Source organism: Magnolia sinica, chromosome 4, assembly GCF_029962835.1.
Source record: "Magnolia sinica isolate HGM2019 chromosome 4, MsV1, whole genome shotgun sequence".
In the NCBI taxonomy this organism is placed as follows: Eukaryota; Viridiplantae; Streptophyta; class Magnoliopsida; order Magnoliales; family Magnoliaceae; genus Magnolia; species Magnolia sinica.
The window spans coordinates 4,916,302-4,937,887 of record NC_080576.1 but is presented as its reverse complement, the minus strand read 5'-3'; the positions used below and the strand labels follow the sequence as shown (position 1 = coordinate 4,937,887).

General features: G+C 42.4%; 1 protein-coding gene across 1 annotated transcript; it reads right to left on the bottom strand.

Annotated features, from left to right (window-relative positions):
* Positions 1-16,974: 16,974 nt before the first annotated feature.
* LOC131241991 (polyphenol oxidase, chloroplastic-like) lies at positions 16,975-18,415 on the bottom strand. Its single transcript, XM_058240347.1, has one exon. It carries the CDS (start codon positions 18,160-18,162, stop codon positions 16,975-16,977), a length of 1,188 nt encoding a protein of 395 aa, XP_058096330.1. The 5' UTR covers positions 18,163-18,415.
* Between the last annotated feature and the right edge of the window lie 3,171 nt (positions 18,416-21,586).

Genomic DNA, 21,586 nt, shown 5'->3' with positions numbered 1-21,586 from the left:
GGCAGACGTTCAATCCCACTATTTACTGCCGTGTGGGCCACCTGAATTCCAGGTACGGCTTATTTTTGGAGGGCCCATTGCCCTAAGGGCCCCATTAAAATGCACAGTGTTGATGTTCCCACACATCATGGTGGGGCCCACGGCTGGGACCCACATCCCTGCCCCTTCCGCCTACGCAGCAGTAGCACAGGGCGCTACTGCAGCGTCCTCTGAATGAGCAGCAGTGCCTGCTGCTGTTGCATGATTTTATTTTTTTTTTGAAAATTTGTTTGTTTTTGTGGTTTTTCGTACATGGGGCCCGCATCAGTAGAATCCAACCTAGCCATTGCATTCTACGGCTCAAGACAGTCCAAATGAGCCCAATATTCGATGTGTTTTGGTGCATAGAAACATCAGAGTGGGTCCTACTGGATGTAAACGGTAGAAATCACTGTTTTCTATGATATGGCCCGCCAGAAAATCAGATTGACTTCATATTTTGGCTCAATGTCTAAAATGAGCTGGGGAATGGAATGGACGGTGTGGATTAGACTTATACATCAAGGTGGGGCCTACATAAATGGTCCACCCAAAAACCATATATATATATAGACAGATATATATATATATATATATATATATATATATATATATATATATATATATATATATATATATATATATATATATATGTTTTGTTATGTTTGATTTGGTCACACCATTAAAGAGGACCCATTTAGATGCTGGACGGTTGTATATAACACATACAAAGGTGGGCCCCACCTACAGGCGTGCTGCCTAGGTGGGCCACCAAATGGTTGGATGGTGTGGGTAAGACATATATCAAGGTGGGATCCATCCGAGTGGGCCACACATCACACAAAATGAAAAAAAAAAGAGGGGGAGAGAGAAGAGAAAGAGAGAGAGAGAGAGAGAGAGAGAGGGACACATGTGATGGAGGGACCCTTGTACTATGGGCCCTCCCTTCTATGATTTACAATATACATCAAGTAGGTCCCATTACATGTGGGCTCACCGATCAAAATCAAAAGTGGAGATCCTTTCTCCACCAAAATGCAATGGTCTAGATGACCCTATTCATGTAAGGAAAATAAACATCATGATGGGGTCCATGATGGGGTCCATGGAGAATGGCCCCATCATAGAATGATCATGAGAATAAAGGTGGGCCATCGGCCACACCTAAGGTCGAAAGTGAGATCCATACCATCAATCGGTAGGCCTCACTTGGCCCATCATCAAAGTATGAAATCTAGGCCTATAAAACACCCACCGTTCTCGCTTCTTTTAGACTCCTTGGACTCCTTAGCTCCAAAGCTCCAACTTTAATGGAGGAAGATGATGATTGGATGGCTAAGATGGTGGAGATGGGAGGTGGGCCACACACAGAGCTTCTCTCCCATGGACGTTAGTTTGCTTGGGAAAATGAGAGAGAGGTGTGATGTAAGGAGAGAGAGTGATGGTGAGTGATGGGTGATGGAGAGAGTTGACTTTGGGGATGGATAGTTGTACTTGGGGATGGGTGTGAGTGATGGGAGTGATGTGTACTTGATTGATGAGATTGATGTGATATGTCGTAAAGATTCCCTCGATTTTTGCAACGTGCGGCATTTTTCTCGAACTAAACACGGACCCACATCTCCTGGCCCGGGTATCACCTCGGCGCGTAATACGCGGCGTCGGAACCGCGGCGACAGCGTGGTCGCTAAAGTACAAGTCTCGAGTCGAGCCGACTCTTGAATATGGGATACAACTCAGGATCGCGCACAACTGCTGTATACGTGTCGCGGGTCGCCGGAATTCGACCGAAAGGACTGTGGAAGCCTATAGAACAGTACAGGCTAGGATACGGATCTTACATATTTCTTAGTTGCTTTTATTTAAGTAGATTAGTTGTGGTTGTGGTTTATGTTATAGTTGATTCATTTATTGCTTATTTAAATTGATTTATTTACAAATCACAAAAATTAGTATATAAGCAACACCCGCGAATTTAGAGGCTGAGTTCCTACACGGCCCCTGAAAACCCGGGGTGTTACACATATCCAAATCTTAAGTGTACCATATCACAGAAAACAGTAGTCATCGAATGCCCACCATTAAAAACTTTTTAGGGTGCCCCACCCATATTTTTTATTTGCCATTCATTAAAAACTTTTTAGGGTGCCCCACCCATATTGATAAGCTCACAATGTGGCTATTCAACCGAAGCACGAATAGAACTCTATTTGCAACTGCGCTCATGGCTCCCGCGTCCCATCTTGACACATGTATTGGTAGATCCAGGCCGCTCATCAACTGGTTAAAGCCATGAAGATACTATGGACCAAAATGTTGACCATTCCAATCATTCACACGGCCACACATGTATGTTGAACATGGACCATTTGTTTTAAAAATAAAAAATAAAAATTGAATTTTTAATCTTTTATGCATTTTTGGTGGTATGGCCAGTTTAGCAGCTCGGACGGAAGCGGATTGGCTGGTGTACCGCACACCAGCGACCTGGCTGGTGTATTGACGTCACCAAGTTCATGGGGTACATGTTATATCCAAACCATCCGTCCGTTTTTCGAGATAGTTCTAAGGTTTAAGTCCAAAAATAAGACAAATCCAAAGATCAATTTGACCACACTGCAGAAAGAAGTGGGAGATTGAACATCTACCATTGAACCCTTCTTGGGTCTCATAGAAGTTTTGGATTAATCTAATATTTGTTTTTTATCTTCATTTATGTTTTTTTGACATTATGAACAAATTGGAAGGAGAAAAAACATTATGGTGGGCCTTAAGAACGTTTTAATAGTAGGAATGATTGTCTTACTACTATTTGTGATGTGATCTACTTGAGATTTGGATATCACTCGTTTTTAGGCAAAGTCCTTAAAATGATCTCGCCAAATGGATGGACGGTATAGATATAATAAATACATTATGATGGGCTCGCATAACTTTGATCTTCTTTCTGCTGGAAAGGTTGATGGTGTGCGGTACTGCAGCCGATCCGCTTTATTGCTTGAAATAAAGAAAATTACAAATGGATTCAGGGAGGCTCTTTGTCGTGCAAATGCAAGCAAAACTCACTTTCATTGACTTCTGAATAGACTAGCACCTTGTCCTCTCCTATACTTTTTAGACAGGATTATAATTTAAAATTAAAAAATAATAATAATAATAATGAGAGAGAGGGAGAGAGAGAGGGAGAGAGATAACAAGACTACATTTTGAGGGGTTGTTGTGCAGTTGTAGGATGCATCAAGAACATGAAAGACAGAGTGGGCTGTTGTAGGATGCATCAAGGACATCAAAGGCATAGTGCTTCTGTGGTGGGCTTTGTGGATTAACTTGGAGATTAAGGACACTGATCTGGCAAAGTGATGGCTTCTTACAAGTTTTTAATGCCTTGCCTTGCGTGTCATTTTCACTTCCAAATAGGCATAAAATTAGTTTAAAAATTAAAGGATATTAAAATTGATTTAGTAATTAAATTTAAATTCTTATAAATATATTACATAATATAATTGCATAGTTATTTTTAATTACAAGGGATTCTAAACCCAGGGTGCCAAACACAATCGGAGAATAACGAATTCAGATTATTCTAAATTCAAGGGATTCCCAAACCAGGAATTTCAAATCCAAGGCCTGAAACACATTCCATACTTGATAGGTGACTGTTATAACCACTAGTCGCTGAATTTTTGTTGTCAAATGGTTATTGTAAACATTCCATTATAAGATGGTTATCACCAGCAACACAACCTGCGATACATGCTATATTTCGCAGGCTTTAATATGTCATGAAACGGGTAGGGAGGGAGGGAGGGGCACGGATTAGGTACTTCCCCGCCTGGAGACAGGCTGAGGCTGTAAGGGGCTATTGTGATGTATGTATTTTCACATGGTTCATTAATTTTTTCATATCATATTAAGTTATGAGCTAAAATACAGGTAGATCCAAGGTTCAAGTGGGCCACACCACAGGAAGAAGTGGTGCTCATGATGCTCACCGTTGAAAGCTTCCTAGGGCCCATTATGAAGTTAATTTACAAGCAACCTGTTAATGAAGGATAAAAACAAATATCAGCGCAATCCAAAACTTCTATGACCTTCATAAGTTTTTCAATGATAAGAGTTAATCCCTATTTTATGGTCTACTTGAGCCTTAGTTCCGTGTCATTTTTTGGTTAGTAACTTAAAATGACATTGAAAAATGAATGGATGGTGTGGATAAAACCCATACATCATGTGGCCCTTAGAACCCCAACCTGTCCCATCGTGGGATGACAAGTGGAGGAGTACCTAACCGCGCCCTAGAAAAAAGGATTAGGTGTTACTTGGGTAACACATTAGTGGTTCTTACCTTGAGTAGTGTGTTTGAGCATCCTGAAGTGTGAGTCAACTTTAATCCAAAAGTACCTATTCATGGTGTATTTAGAGGGGTTTGAATTTAATTATTAAATCAACTTTAATATCTCTAATTAGTGAGATATGTAGTTTTTGACACAGTGGTTGTGATAAGCCTACTGAAATATATGCTTTGCCCGAAAATGATGAAATTCCAAGTCTCGGATGGGCCACAAGCACAAGATCATGTTTGAGTGACTAACCAACAATTTTTAATCGTTGATTTGCATGGACGATGTTTGGATGGTGCTGGACAATGTTACACACCTACAACTATTGAAATGACCTTAGATGTCCAACGGTGCCAAACGGCCCCTAATGCTGTACATCCGGTTTTTCATTTGACCTAGATCCCAAAACTTAAGCATATTCGAATCTCACGTGGATCAACACTACTGGAAACTTGTTATTGACATAAAAAAATTATTGTGGGCGGTAAAAGTTTTGGATTAAGCTAATCTTGGTATTTTCCATCATGGCACCTATACGGCCCTAGGTAGTTTTTAATGGTGGACATTCAATCACCACGGTTTCCTATGGTGTGGTCCACCTAAGATTTGGATCTGCTTAAGTTTTGAGACCACATCCTAAAATGATATGGAAAAAAGGATGGGTGGCGTGGATATATAACACATTGATCAAGGTGGGCCCCACGGTCAGGATAACATGCACTAACGTGTTGTGTTACTCGGGTAACACCCAAGCCACTCCCGTACAGAGAAGGCTAGATTTTCGCCTTTTTCCTTCTGTCGTTGGCTTTGTGTAGGCATCCTGGTATGGTTTTAAACCGTTTGATTGATCTCAAATGCAATGAAAGATGGATTAGAGAGCTAATCTTTTATGCGGTAGGTGATGCTTTGGCCCTTCATTGGAGATACAACTTATTTACGACAGTTTTAACTTCAATCCCCATCCAACTAATGCTCTGGGATGTAGTTCTTGGTGTGATGCCCAACCATTGCATTGAATATCTGAGTTTTGGTCATTGTCGGGGCCAATATATAAAGCTTACTATAGAACCTATTGCAACGGAATAATTGAGAAGAATGATATGGACATTATGAGTGGTCCAAAACAAGTTTTCGTGAAATTTCACCTGTGAATGAAAAAACGGACATGAGCGTCTACAAATATCTTTAAAAGGGAAGTGTGCATGGAACACAAGGACGGTTCAGGTGGACAGGTGCATTGCATGTGCCATACAACAAGCATCTTTAGAAGGGAAGTGTCAAATACTAGATGGGAACCAAACCATTCATCTCATATTTCCAACAGTGAGATATCCATGGCTCAAACACCACAATGTTTGGAAGATTAATTCTAACCCTTCAATCCACCTCATGTAAGTGAACACTAAGGGCCTGTTTGGATCTTAAGTTGCTTAAGATGAGCTACTTATTCCATGAGTAGCTTATTTTAATTTTTACTTGTTAAAAAGATGAATATGTTTGGCCAACAACATACTTATCAGCTTCTCCTTTTTTTGGTCTCTCCTTATGCCTCTCTTTCACTATGTACTTTTAAGTATAAAAGTTACATATAACTAATCATAAACCAAACTTACTTATCTGAAATAAGTCATTTATCTACTGTTATAAGTAAAAATAAAAATAAAAAATAAAAAATAAAAATAACTTATTTAGTTGTAACACTCCGTCATTTCTTAAAAGGTGAGTTCCACTGTTCCCTATGATTTGGCCCACTTGAGCACTGGATTGCCCTCATTTTTAGGCCCTTGTCTTAACTTGACCCGACAAGACTAATGAACGGTGTGGATCTGTCACATCATTCTTGTGGGGCCCATTCTCTAAAAAAAAAAAACAACAAATGACGTGTGCACATCACCCCTCTCACCAGCAACTGACTCCCGACTCCCACTCCTCTCTCCCTTCTTCTTCAGCTATTACCCGCGTGACCCCGAGATACAATCATCAGCATTCCATCATGGTGGGACCTACCCATTAATCTGATCCATCCATCAACACCGAAGCTTGGCAAGACCCCAACTGTCGAAATCTCACCCCAAAATCTTAGTTGCGCAACCCACCCTGATCATTTGATCAGACCCATTTTCAAGCTCCTATCCTAGCTTGAATTGTTGAAATTGATGCGTAGCTTAGATCCTTCTCTAAGTCATCTCCATGGACCCCACCTATCATCCTGAGTTCTGAATGCATGAGAAAGCCTTACATTTTTTTAATAACACGCATTCTCTTCCCAATACATGTGAGGTCTTTCCATACAATCTCAACCATTTAAAATCCTTCATCCAATGGCCATCAGCCCTCTAACAGTCCTCCTCGTGACAACCAATCAGAAGCTTATATATGCCCATGTTCTTCTCCTCTTTACAACTCCTCGAATGTGCAGAAGCCACAACTTCCAAACTTGAAACCCATTGTAAAAACCTCATTGTACCTCTAATTCCAGGATTCCTCAAGCTTCCTACAATAGATCCAAACGACATCAGAATGAAATTAAAGGAAACTAAAAGATGAAGATTTCCCATTAACGTCGTCATCATGCTTGCCAACAAGAGCTCGGCCACTGCTTCTCAATCTATCGCCAATCCAAGATCGATTCAATAGTTGAAAGGCCCGCCTAGTAGCAGTAATCACAACCACCAACCAAGATTAAATCTGGCATATGAAAGTGGAACTCCAATGAAAGTTGTTACATAATGAAACTATGCACCGCACCTCGCCAGTGTTTCCTATCACAAGCTTGACTCTAGATCGATTACAGGAGTGATTTACACATGTTTTTGTGCACTGAGCGTCGGTTCTAAAGAGAAAACAATGAGAAAGAGAGACAACCTACATCAACGGATACACCGAGTCGGCTCTTGTAGAAGTATGTTGAACTTCATATAACTAGAACCGAGTCAGACTGTCTACACGTAATTTTCAGCCATCATACATGAGATCTGTTACACTAAATCAGGTAGGTGATCTTCCTTGTTGAAAATTTTAAGTTAATATATCGATTGATTTTATTAGTTATTATGTATTAAGTTTATTTAATCATTGTTATTAGTTGCATATTATTTCATTTGATTTATTAGTTGCATATTGTGGAGATAATTTATTTGAGTTATTAATTGACTTCATTTTATTTATTATGGCGTGTTTAAATTATAGTTATTTCCTTTATTATTACATGAAGAAGAATGTATTTCAATTTATGGGTGCTCTGTCCCAAAAGGATCACCATGTTATTTGTTTATGGGTGCTCTGCCCTAACAGGATGCTTGTATTTTTACGGGTGGTCTGCCCAGGGTAATTCCCGAAAGGATTAGCACGGTACGGGTGCTCTGCCCAGGGTCATTGACGCAGGGGAGGACATGAGGTCGAGCACCGTCTTCCTCAAGAGGATAACTATTCCGAATCCACGGAACTTCTCTGGACTCCTCACAGAGACTTCTCGAATCCACGAGGAAAGAAAGCAGAAAATAGAAATAAATTCTAATAAATTCGAAATTGATTAATGAATGAGTAAAAATGAGTTCACAACCCTTTAAATAGGGGTACCAAGCAATGGGAAAGAAATCAGAATCAAACTACAACTCAAACTCCTAGAATCCGTGACTTACTATAAATAGTAAACTTACTATTTATAGACGGTCGTGATGTCTACTAGTGCGCAAGGTTTTCGGCCAAAAATAGTAAGTGTCCTATTTGGCTTCACCAAACCGTTCTCCTAATTATTCTAAGCTCTTTTCACGTTGGGCGCAACTCCTAAAGCCCGACGGATGAAGAGTTATAATCAAACTAAAACTTACTATTTATAGTAAAAACGAAATTAAAAAAGGGAAACGACGTCGATCAAGGGGTTTTTCACAATTCCGGGCTGCGTAACCCGGTGTAGCAGGGTTGGTTGGCTAAAGTAGCTCGTTCTACCCCAAAATCATATATTTTACGTCAGATAACTCATTCCGGATTGCGAGATACGCCCAATCTAAGGTCCGATGGTCCGGATCAAGTCATCTCCATGGACCCCACCTATCATCCTGAGTTCTGCATGCTTGAGAAAGCCTTATGTTTTTTTTAATAACACGCATTCTCTTCCCAATACATGTGAGGTCTTTCCATACAATCTCAACCATTCAAAATTCTTCATCCAATGGCCATCAGCCCTCCAACAGTCCTCCTTGTGACAACCAATCAGAAGCTTGTATATGCCCATGTTCTTCTCCTCTTTACAACTCCTCGAACGTGCAGAAGCCACAACTTCCAAACTTGAAACCCATTGTAAAAACCTCATTGTACCTCCAATTCTAGGATTCTTTAAGCTTCCTACAATAGATCCAAACGACATCAGAATAAAAAGGAAACAGATAACGCAAAAGGACTTGCGTTTGGATCGAGATTGCTTGGCCATTCTTCCAAATACCTCAAAAACGACGTCATGGATAGGATTATGGCCACATTTTCAACATATTGGATGGTCTGGATCATGCATCCGACCACCACCATGGTCGCACAATGGCCCGAGAAAGCCGGGCGGCGTCCGATTTTCACGGACGTTGCAACAGAGCATTCGCTGATGCTTTGTGTGGCCTAGGATCAGTCGTCAGCCCATAAATCCATTCCGACCATTGGATTGGTCTCGCAAAACCGATCGGAATTGATGTTGTTCGGGTCACATTTAGTGTGGCCCATCAAGACTATCGTTCTATCGTCCAAACTGCGTTGGATCAAGATTCTTCTGAGTATGTGTGCATGGGTTTGGAGAAACTCCTTTTGTACGGTCGGTTCGACCTTCTGGAACGAATGGACGGTCCGGATTGGTCGCGTGATCGAAGGTGGTGGCCCACTAAATATCAGCTGCAACCCCCTGTTTCTTTCGCAGGAAAGAAATTAAATTGGAGAGGGAGAGCTCGGTCAGCGTCTGTTTTGACTGCGGTATCGGTCTGGTGTAACGCAAGTGAGAATGCTCTGTGTGCACGCCAGTCACATAAAGTGTGTCCCTTGATGTTTCTACAAAATCCACACCGACCATCTGCTTACCCATCTCATTTAAAGTGTTGACCCCAAACTTGAAGCAGATCCAAACATCAGGTGGGCCTTAAATTGTTGATGTGTGGGCTGATATGTCCGTTGGGCCACTTCTACAATGATCTGAGGGCTGAAATTTGATATGTACGGTTAATTTATGGCCCTCAGGCCATGTATGCAGTTTTGAGCCAATCAGATGGCAGAAACTATGTGATCTTGCATTCTTCACCAATTTCGGGCCTCTTTAACGTGAATGACTTGATTTTCTCGGATCCCTGGCATGTAAATTCTTCAGTCTTGGTTCTCTCGAGTATGTCCCTTGCTCTGGTGTATATGCCCATGTTCTTCTCCTCTTTACAACTCCTCGAACGTGCAGAAGCCACAACTTCCAAACTTGAAACCCATTGTAAAAACCTCATTGTACCTCCAATTCTAGGATTCTTTAAGCTTCCTACAATAGATCCAAACAACATCAAATGAAAAGGAAACTAAAAAATGAAGATTTCCCATTAACGTCATCATCATGCTTGCCAACAAGAGCTCGGCCACTGCTTGTCAATCTATCGTCAATCCAAGATCGATTCAATAGTTGAAAGGCCTATCCTAGTAGTAATAAGCACAACCACCAACCAAGATTAAATCTGGCATGTGAAAGTGGAACTCCAACGAAAGTTGTTTCAAAATGAAACTATGCACCGCACCTCGCCAGTGCTTCCTATCACAAGCACGACTCTAAATCGATTACAGGAGTGATTTACACATGTTTTTGTGCACTGAGAATCGATTCTAAAGAGAAAAAAACGAGAACGAGAGACAACCTACATCTTAGTATTGGAAGACATCAACGAATACACCGAGTCGCCTCTTGTAGAACTATGTTGAACTTCGTATAACTAGAACCGAGTCAGTCTGTCTACACGTAATTTTCAGCCATCATACATGGGATCTATCACACTAAATCAGGTAGGTGATCTTCCCTGTTGAAAATTTTAAGTTAACATATCGATTGATTTAATGAGTTATTATGTATTAAATTTATTTAATCATTGTCATTAGTTGCATATTATTTCATTTGATTTCTTTGTTGCATTTATAGAGATAATTTATTTGAATTATTAATTGACTTCATTTTATTTATCGTGGCGTGTTTAAATTATAGTTATTTCCTTTATTATTACATGAAGAAGAATGTATTTCAATTTATGGGTGCTCTGTCCTAAAAGGATCACCATGTCATTTGTTTATGGGTGCTCTGCCCTAACAGGATGCTTGTATTTTTACGGGTGGTCTGCCCAGGGTAATTCCCGAAAGGATTAGCACGGTACGGGTGCTCTGCCCAGGGTCATTGACGCAGGGGAGGACATGAGGTCGAGCACCGTCTTCCTCAAGAGGATAACTATTCCGAATCCACGGAACTTCTGTGGACTCCTCACGAGACTTCTCGAATCCACGAGAAAAGAAAGCGAAAATAGAAATAAATTCTAATAAATTTGAAATCAATTAATGAATGAGTAAAAATGAGTTCACAACCCTTTAAATAGGGGTACCAAGCAACGGGAAAGAAATCGATATGAACTGAATCCCAGGGGAACCATCGGAGATAGGCTAATTTCTTTAAAGACGGTCATGATGTCTACTTGTGCGCAAGGTTTTCGAGTTTCCTATTTGGCTTAACCAAACCGTTCTCCTAATTATTCTAAGCTCTTTTCAAGTTGGGCGTAACCAAAAGTTATGATTTAACTAAAACTTACTATTTATAGTAAAAGCGAAATTAAAACAGGAAATGACGTCGATCAAGGGTTTTTCACAATTTAGGGCTACGCAACCCAGCAGGGTTGGTTGCTAAAGTAGCTCGTTACCCAAATTTCCATTACCAACGCATACTATTCATCCTAATTCCAATTAAAGGTATGGTCCGATCACTTATTCACCTTTTGTTTCTCTCATCTGCCATGAATTGGAGGGACCCACTCTACATCTCCTCCACTTCAAAATGCCTTCGAGTGATGTTCTCGCCGCTCTTCATGATCATGTCACACAAACCTTTCGTTGAACGTCACTGTCATCGGAAGATCAACAACATAACTTTCTTCCAATCTTTCAATGATTGGTACCGGTCCAATCTTTTTATTCTTTAACTTGTTATAGGTCCTGAAAATCGTTCTTTTCGCAGATGGACCATTACTTAGTCGCCCACCTCGAACACTTTTTTGTCGCTGATATCTGCTTGCTCCTTGTACTTTTGTTCGAGGCATGTAGCTTGGTTTGTACCTCGGCATAAATGCTAATGATCTTGTCACCATATGTTCGATGGAGATCTCATGCCGGGAGCTTGGGCGGGGATCAAGTCTAGTGTGTGGTAAGGTATTCGTCCTTAAATAACCTTGGAATGCGAATTTTTCTATCGGCGGTTCACCATGTGTAAATCAAACGTGAGACAAGGCCAAATCCCACGCTTCGTTTTTCTCTTGAAATACATTGAAGAAGGTTTCCCAACGTGCGATTCACAACCTCGGTTGCGTGAGTCCGTGCCGTGCAGACAATCATGTATCGAATCGACCCACAAAGTCCGCCAAAAGTGGCTTATGAACTTCGTGTCCCGCAGAAGTAATAATCTTGGGAACCCTCCACAAATTTCTCTAAAGAATAAATTCGCCACGTGTGTTGCATCGAGAGTCTTCTTGCATGGAATAAGGTGCTATCTTGGAGAACGATCTACTACCACGAAACCGAATCCATGCCACGTTGTGTTCGTGGGAGACCAAGCAAAGTCCATAGATAAATCCTCCCAAGGGCGAGGACGGGACGAGTGTAGAGGCATTATGATATTGTCCCTTGAGGTCGACAAATATAACAACGTTGTCCTTTCCCACATCACGTACTCAATTGTGCGTAATACTTCTTCCATAAGAGCCCACGCTCTTGTCTCACCCAAGGTGTCCACCGAGGCCACTTCCATGTAGCTCTTAGATTATTTGTTCCCTTAGCGAACTGTTTGGGATGCACAGTCGATTTCCCTTGAAAAGGAACTTGTCTTGCATATGTAAGTCGCCGGGGTGACCTTCTTGGCATTTAACCCATGCGTCTTTGAAGTCGTCATCATCGGCATATATGTCTTTAAGGTGCTCGAACCCGACAACCTCATTGCTCATAGTGACTAACAAAGTTGCATGGTGACTCAGTGCATCAGCTACTTTGTTCTATTGCCCTGACTTATATTTTAGTACGAACGTGAATTCCTGCAAAAATGAGATCCACCTAGCATGCACACAGTTGATGTTAGCTTGACTATTAATGAATTTGAGAGCTTGATGGTCCGTGTAAAGTATGAATTCCCTTTGAATCAAATAATGTCGCCAGTGCCGCAGTGTCTGGACCACCGCGTATAACTCGATCTCATATGTAGACCACTTCTTATGTGCATCGCTAAGTTTCTCGCTGTAGAAGGCTACTGGCCTACCTTCTTGAGACAAAACTCTCCCAATTCCGACATATGAGGCATCATATTCGACTTCAAACAATTTGTCGAAGTTGGGAAGTACAAGAATCGGGGTCAGGATAATCTGCACTTGATTTCGACAAAACTCCTGTCGGCTTCGTCAGTCCATAAACTGCCCTTTCTTCATGCAAACTGTGATTGGTGACACAATGGTACTGAAATTTTTACGAACCAACGATAGAATGTCGCCAGTTCATGAAAACTTCGCACTTCCGAATATTTGTAGGAACCGGCCATTCTCCGATTGCCTTCACCTTTTCCTTATCCACCCGAATGTCCATGGATGTTACAACAAAACCCATAAATAATAGGCTATCAGTCATAAAGCTGCACTTTTTAAATTGAGGGCTAGTTTATTTTTAGTGAGCACTTGAAGGACCTTCTTGAGGTGTTCCATATGGGTGGTTTCGTCTTGACTGTATATCAAAATATCATCGAAGTAAACCACAATGAACCGCCCAATGAAAGGTTTCAGAACTTGGTTCATCAATCTCATAAATGTGCTAGGCGCATTCGAAAGACCGAAGGGCATGACCATCCATTCGTATAATCCTTCCTTGGTCTTAAAGGCCGTTTTCCACTCATCACCCGACCGTATTCGAATCTGAAGATAGCCACTCCTTAAGTGTCCAGCATATCGTCCAACCGTGGTATAGAAAACCTGTATTTTATAGTGATTTTGTTGATGGCTCGGCTGTCGACACACATGCGTCAACTCCCATCTTTCTTTGGAGTTAATAGAGCTGGTACAGCACATGGACTCATGCTCTCTCGAATAAGACCCTTACGGATCAATTCCTCTACTTGTCCATGCAGAATCTCGCACTCATTCGGACTCATTCGATAATGGGGACGATTAGGTAAACTGGACCCAGGGACAAAGTCGATATGGTGTTGGATATCCCGCATGGGGGGTAACCCATCGGGAAGGTCATCGGGCCAGATTTCTTTGAATTCATGTAGCAGGGGCCTTAGTCTTTCAGGGATGTTGGTAGGCTCGAGTTCTTCCCCTTTTACAATTAATGCATAAGTCTGTCCTGTTTCCTTGGATTCTTCCACGAAGTCCCGTATGGTTAAGAGAAAATGGCCCTCCACTTTAGAAGTTTCAGGTGGTCCCTCTGGATCCATAGGGGCCAATATGGTCTTCCGGCCGTCCTTGACGAAGATATATATATTATCTCGCCCTTTATGAGTGGCGTCACGGTCAGATTGCCAGGGCCGACCGAGTAGTATGTGACATGCTTCCATGTCAACCACATCGCATACTACTTCATCCTTATAATGTTTGCCAATTGAAAAGGATATGGTGCACCGTTCAGTTACCTTTGTTTCGCTGACCTTCTTGATCCAACCGATTGTATATGGAGAGGAATGATGCTCCGTTTTCAATTACAATTTTTCCACCATGACCTTGGAGACGATGTTCTCGCTGCTCCCACTGTCAATGATCACGTCACAAACCTTTCGATTCACCGTACACCTAGTGCGGAAGATGTTATGCCGCTGTGGATGCACTTCTTTTCTTGGCGCATATAATAGTCGCCTCACGACGAGCGACTCACCGTGATCTTGCTGTATCCAACCTGAATCATCTGTCTCATCCTCAGTGGTATGCTCCTGTTCTTCAATATCTAGATCTTCATAAGCCTTATCAGCACTACCATCATTGATGGTGAGGTTTACCACTTTTCGCTAGGGACAAGTATTTGATAGGTGGCCCTGTTGGCCACAACGATGCAGTTATCGGGCCTTGGCCGATCATAGGGGTTCGAGATTCTACTTGGACCAAGATGCGATACGCCCTTTAGGGGTCTAGTTTGCCCTCTTCCCCGATCTCGGTTCTCAAACGTAGGAGGTTGAGTGCATGCTCCTACGGGCTCTTTTCCCTTAGGCTCTGGGTTGGACCTACCACAGGGATCCTTGCAATAGGATAGATCCGTATGTTAGAGCGTTGAGCGCTGCCAAGTAGCCAACTCGATCGCATCATTCATCGTCAGAGATTTGCATCGATCCGATCTAGATAGTCATACGCAATCCACCATTGAATCGAGTGACTTACTATTTCAGTCTCGACCAAATCGTTATGCGCTGCCAGGCAGTAAAATTCTTTTGCGTATTCTCTCACCGACCGACTACCCCGTCGACAATTTTGGTATTGTTGGAATAATACCCGATCGTAATCGCTAGGGAGGAATCGGGCACGTAGTAGCTCTTCAACTGCCAAGTGCGGATTGGTGCTTTCGTCGGCCTGGTTCGCAAGTTGCAGTTGTTCCTACCAAGTTGAAGCTACTCCTTTCAACTTGTAGGCCACAAGCTTGACCTTCTTTGCTTGAGGATGTCCATATAGTCGAAAAATCGCTCAACTTGAAAGCCAATCGAGGAAATCCTCAATGTGTAGTTGGTCATTAAGATAGGAATATCAACCCTCATCTTGAATTCTCGATCCATTCAATTTATTCGTCGCCGCTATGTCCGGGGTGTTGGAAGATTATGTCGTCGATTTCCTCCTCACCGGAGCCCCCTTCCTCAGGAATGATCTTGTTGCACGGTACTATCCTGCGATCCGGGCGATTAATTGGGGGTGGAGGATTGCCACAGGAACATAGAGTTGTCTTAGTTTTTCGCCAAAAGATCCATATGCGATCGATGGAAGCTGCGACCCTTGCATGGCTTCGATTCTCTTGTTCTACTTCAAAAGTCATGCAGAGTTAAAGGTAAATTCTCTGGAGCACCGCCCCATGGGATTGTTGCCCGACCCGTCGTTAGAAGCCATCAATTCGAGGAGAAATCTCGCTTTGATACCAAACTGACGCAGGTGAGGACGTGAGGTCGAGCACCGTCTTCCTCAAGAGGATAACTATTCCGAATCCACGGAACTTCTCTGGACCCCTCATAGAGACTTCTCGAATCCACGAGGAAAAAGCAGAAAATAGAAATAAATTCTAATAAATTCGAAATCGATTAATGAATGAGTAAAAATGAGTTCACAACCCTTTAAATAGGGGTACCAAGCAATGGGAAAGAAATCATAATTAAACTACAACTCAAACTCCTAAAATCCGCGACTTACTATAAATAGTAAACTTACTATTTATAGACGGTCGTGATGTCTACTAGTGCGCAAGGTTTTCGGCCAATAATAGTAAGTGTCCTATTTGGCTTCACCAAACCGTTTTCCTAATTATTCTAAGCTCTTTTCACGTTGGGCGCAACTCCTAAAGCCCGACGGATGAAGAGTTATAATCAAACTAAAACTTACTATTTATAGTAAAAACGAAATTAAAAAAGGAAAACGACTGTCAATCCAGGTAAATCTGGCTTGGGTAACCCGGTGTAGCGGGGTTAGTTGGCTAAAGTAGCTCGTTCTACCCCAAAATCATATATTTTACGTCAGATAACTCATTCCGGATTGCGAGATACGCCCGATCTAAGGTCCGATGGTCCGGATCACTTCTGTCGTCGACCGGGCCTTTTCTGATCCATCTTGGCCATGAAACTGTCCGCGACCCGCTCTACATCAGTCATACCTGAAAGGATCAGCACGGGTGTTGATGGATGGATCAGATGTGTATCTGAACGTGACATCCACTCCGTCCATCATGTTAGCCCTTATATTTTATATCCATGGACTAAAAATCAGCTCCATCCACACACAGGTAGCCTGCATCACAAATAACAATGGAAAGAGAGGCGAAAACTAGGGTTTTGTATGAGGCCTACCATAGTGTTTATATTCGATATCCAACCTTTCAATCGGGCGGATACGCCAAAAATTAACCTGATCTAGACCTTGAACTGGTCTCAGTGCGAGATCTTACGGGTTTTAAGCATAATCTCACAGTTTTTGCCATCCAGTGGCCCACCTGAGTTTCAGATCAGGCTGAATTTTTGGATGTGCTGTGAAATTGAGAAGGTGCACCTGATGGACAGAGTCGATGTAACATTCACAGAAATATGGGTCCCACAGGGCACAGTTGTTTGTCCAGCGTAGTGTCGATTTGTTCCAAGTATTCCAGGTGATTGACTAGCTGGACTTTGTTGAATTGATTTCTGAAAACCAGTATTTAAAGATTAGAGCCTCAGTGAGCAGCGTCGAGAGTGTTGCCGAGTTATAACGAGTTTTTTCGAGTTTAATTCAAGATTTGCCAAGTTGGGCCGAGCAAACCGAGACTTGAACGAGTCATGACTCAATATGGTTATTTCGAACAGAGTAGACGGTTTTTTTTTTTTTTTTTTTTTTAAGTTTTCGAATATAGAATGCGCGGGAGAGAAAGGGAGAGATGGGGTTAGTACCTTTACTCGCCCCAACTGTTTGTTCTCGTCGTAGAAAACAAAGGATGCGTCGAGCCAGTCGTTATCGTTGAAGTCAACCTTGTTTCCTCGCATCTGCCTGTAGATTTGCCACATCCGGTCCACGTTCGAATGGTGGCAGTAGAAAAGCGGGTCGTAGCCCGACGAGTAGAAGTTGCCCATGTCCCGGTTTGGTGCGTCGGGCAGCCCCACAAACTGGTGTGCAGCGTTATGGATCGACTCAATCCGCCCCATCGTCTTTCCGATGTCAGGCTCTTCGCCGGCCCTGATCGCATCTCCCAAGAATAGTTCCGGCAACGGCAGAGACTCCTTAAATGTCTTGTTCATCTCATACAGGTTCTTCACCCTTATCTCATCGTCGGTGAGCGTTGTCGGGACTTCGGGGTTGTATTGGTAGTCCAGCACCTTCGATAGGTTAGCCGGATTGCGCAACTCGTCCTTGAGAGACCCCTCTTGAAGATAAATGGGCGGGATCGTCATTCCCTCCGGCGAGTCCCAGTTCCAGAATGGTAGGGCCAATGTCTCGTCACCGATCAGCTTCCCGAGGATCCTTTCATGGAAGTGGATGTAGTAGCGGTGCCACGGCAGGAATATCCAGTTGAAGTGGACTTGCACCGGGACGTTGAACCCCAGCTGGTCGTACGCGCCATTACAGTACTGGCGGTGCACCTTTGCCTGCTGCTCTAAGCTCCAAGGATCCTCTTTGTCAAGCGCTCTCATAAGTCTATAGGCTTCCTTGTACTTGGCCAGGTCCTCAGCATTCAACTTGTGTGCCGGTTTCCGAATGCGCAGTGGCGTGGAAGATGTCGGGAATTTGTAATCGACGATCTTGCTGTTGTCGGTGTAAGGCGGGCAACACTCGACCCATAAAGGTTCTGTTGCTGATCCAGCATTGGCGGTTTTGCACTTGCATAGGTCCGGCGCTAGCATCGGAGAAGCGACGGCCATATTCTCACGGCCGAGGGCGGCAGCGCCATACAGACCTCCCAACGTGCCAAGGAGAACATTTCAACCTCAGAATGGATTCTTTATCACCACCATTATCATTTGCGCTAGTATTAGTAGCATTAGTGCCAGAGGCCGAGGGAGAAAAGTGAGTGGGTGCCCGAGCAGCTTTTCGAGGGTGGCGGGAATTGTGGCGGTGGAAGGGAGAGGCTGTGGTTCCAAGAAATGAGAGGGACGACGACATGATTGTGGTCTTTGCACTTGTGTTGCTTTGGTGAGAGGAAGGGTGACCGACTCCTCTCTTATATAGAGAAAGGTCGAGAGGGGTTTATTACTTGGCATGTGTGCATGCATGACCGTTCTTACACATGCGTGAGAAGCTTACACGTGTGTGAGAATCTTGCACATGCACAGTCATAATACACTTAGGGCGTGTTTGGCCGGACCTAGTTGATGGAGCGGATTAGGTGGGCCCCATCCTCACCTAAGACAGTTCGGCCCTTACCGTTGGGACCACCTTGATGTATGTATTCTATATCCTCGCCGTTAATTATCTGTACTTGCAAAATGACACACTGATGTATGTATTACATTTACGTAGATCTATGCCGTTCATCTTTTTTACCCGATCATTTTTAGGCATATTGATGTAGGCATTCTATATTCACCCTACTCATCTGTTTTACCCATTAAGATATAACCCAAAAATAAATCCTATGTGGTGATTGACCATTAATGGGCCAAAAATGTTTTTGATCATTTTTATCCTTGTTTTTTTCCCTTCATCCAAGTTTAGGTGACCTCATCAAGGGAGAGGATTAGGCGCAACCCCCCCTCACCCAAGACCATGCGGCCCTTGCCTTGGGAGCCAACTTGATGCATGTATGTATTCTATATCCACACTGTCCATCCGTTTTTCCATATCATTTTAGTTTATGAGCCCATAAATGAAGCAGATCAAAATCTCGGGTGGCACATTCTATAGAAAAAAGTGGTGATTGACTATCCCACCATTAAAAGCTTCCTAGGGCCACCGTTATGTATCCATATTGTTTATTTACCATCAAGCCTGTTGATAAGGGAAAAAAACAAAGATAAGCTTGATCCAAAACTTTTATGGCCCTCAAAAAGTTTTTAATCAACATTCATTCAACATTGTTTCTTGTAATGCGGTTCATTTGATATTGGTATATAACTCATTTCAGGTCTCATGCCATAAAATGATCTAGAAAAATAGATAGACTGCATGGATAAAACATATACATCATGGTGGGGCCCACATAGCACTGACTATCAGCCTTCGGCAGGTGTCATGGGAGTAGCACGGCAGAAATAGTAATGGGGACAATGATTCTCAAAAAAAACATTAGTAGGACCGATCATGGAGTATATTTTCCATCCAACTTATCCATAAGATCACACAGACCAAGATGAAGAGGATAAATAAATATCATATCGATCCAAAACTTGTGTGACCACGAAAGGGTTTCAATGGTAGACGTTCAATTCCCCACAGCTTTTTTCAGTGTGGTACACTTGATCTTTGGAACTGTCTTATTTTTAGGTTCAAGCCTCAGGACGAGCTAGCCAAATGAAAGGACGGTTGGGATATAACACATACCTCATGATGTGACCATAGAACTTGATGAGGTCAACACACCAACCATATCACCGGTGTGCGGATCACCAGCCAATCCGCTTCCCTCGGTGAAGTAGGGAACGAATTGGCTACTCCCCCAGCCAATGGCTGGTGGTAGTGCTCTGTGGGCCCCACCATGATGTATGTATTTCATCTATGACGTCCATCTATTTTTATAGATCATTTTATGATATGAGACCAAAAATGAGATATATCTCAATCTCAAGTGGACCATATTACAGGAAACAGCGTTGAATGAACGTAGACCATTAAAATCTTTTTAGGGGCCATAAAAGTTTTGGATCAAGCTGATCTTTGTTTTTTTCCCTTTATCTGGGTCTGTATGACATAATCAACAGATTGGATGTCAAATAAACAGTACAATGGGCCTTAGGATGATTTTAATGGTGGATATCCAATCACTATTGTTTTCCTGTGGTGTGGTCGACCTGAGATTTATGTACCTCTAATTTTTTGTATAAAACTGTAAAATGATTTTTAAAAATGGATGAATGGAATGATGAAACACATACTTCATGATGGGGCCCACAGAGAACCAAACACCAGCCACGGGCAGTTCTGGGGGTGGCCCACCGTGATTTATCTGTCTATCCAAACAGTCAATCCCTTTTCTCGTATTATTTTAAGGCATGAACACAAAAATGAGGCATATCCAACGCTCAAGTGGACCACACCAAATAATAAGCTTGGTTGCATTAAAATGCACAAAGAGTTAAATGTCGGTTGCATTAAATGCAAGAGTCATCTGTGGTGTGGTCTACTTGAGTGTTGGATCTGCCTCATTTTTGTGTTTACGCGTTATAATAATCTGACAAAAGGGATATACGGTTTGGATGTAAAGATAAATTACTGTGGCCCACCCACAGAACTGTCCATTCGGAGCTTGGGACGGGCGGGGGTAGTACGCAATCCGCGTCGGTAGGAGCCGCACTTAGGTCGACGCGGATTCTGGCGAAAGCCTTTTGGATGAACTTCCTGCAACGGTAAGTCAGGTGGAGCCCACCGTGATGTCTATGGAAAATTCACCGTTCATCACTTTTACAAGATCATTTAAGACAATAGGCCATAAAATAATAAAATGGTCTCAATCCAAAACTCAAGTAGGCCTTATGTTAGAAACAACGTGTGCAGGTAAATTCCTACTGCTGAAACCTCCATGGGTCCGTACTACCATCCATACCGTTCATAAGATCATTCCTGCTAGGATGAACTGAAAAAATAAAAATTAGCCTGATTCAAAAAATAAAATTAGCCTAATTCAAAAATTTTGCGGTCCCACATATGTTTATTTTGTGCCCCACTTAAGTTTTGGATTTGCATCATTTTTTAGTTCAAATTTTAAAAATTTCTGGAAAAAACGGATGGAAGGGGTGGATTTCTCAAAAACAATACGGTGGATCCCGCGTAGCTTCCTACCGCAAGAAGTTCTTGCAGAAGGTTTTCCAAGGAAATCCGCGTCCCGCCTAATCCGCCGTCGTTTTCAGATCATGATAATGTATATTATTTGTATATTAATGTTTGTATTTCCCATGGTAATTGATTTTTTTATAATTTACCTATGTCCTGTCACCTGCTCCTGACACGTGGAGATATGGTATACATGTGCAAGATCCAATCGATTGGTGGGCAACCTTTATTATAATACAGGTGTGTGGATTGGAAATTAAGTTGATTTAATCATCTCATGCCCCATTGGTACCAGAGACACGTGAATGGTCGTCACAAGTTCTGTGAGCCTCACAATAATGTATGTGTTATATTGTAATG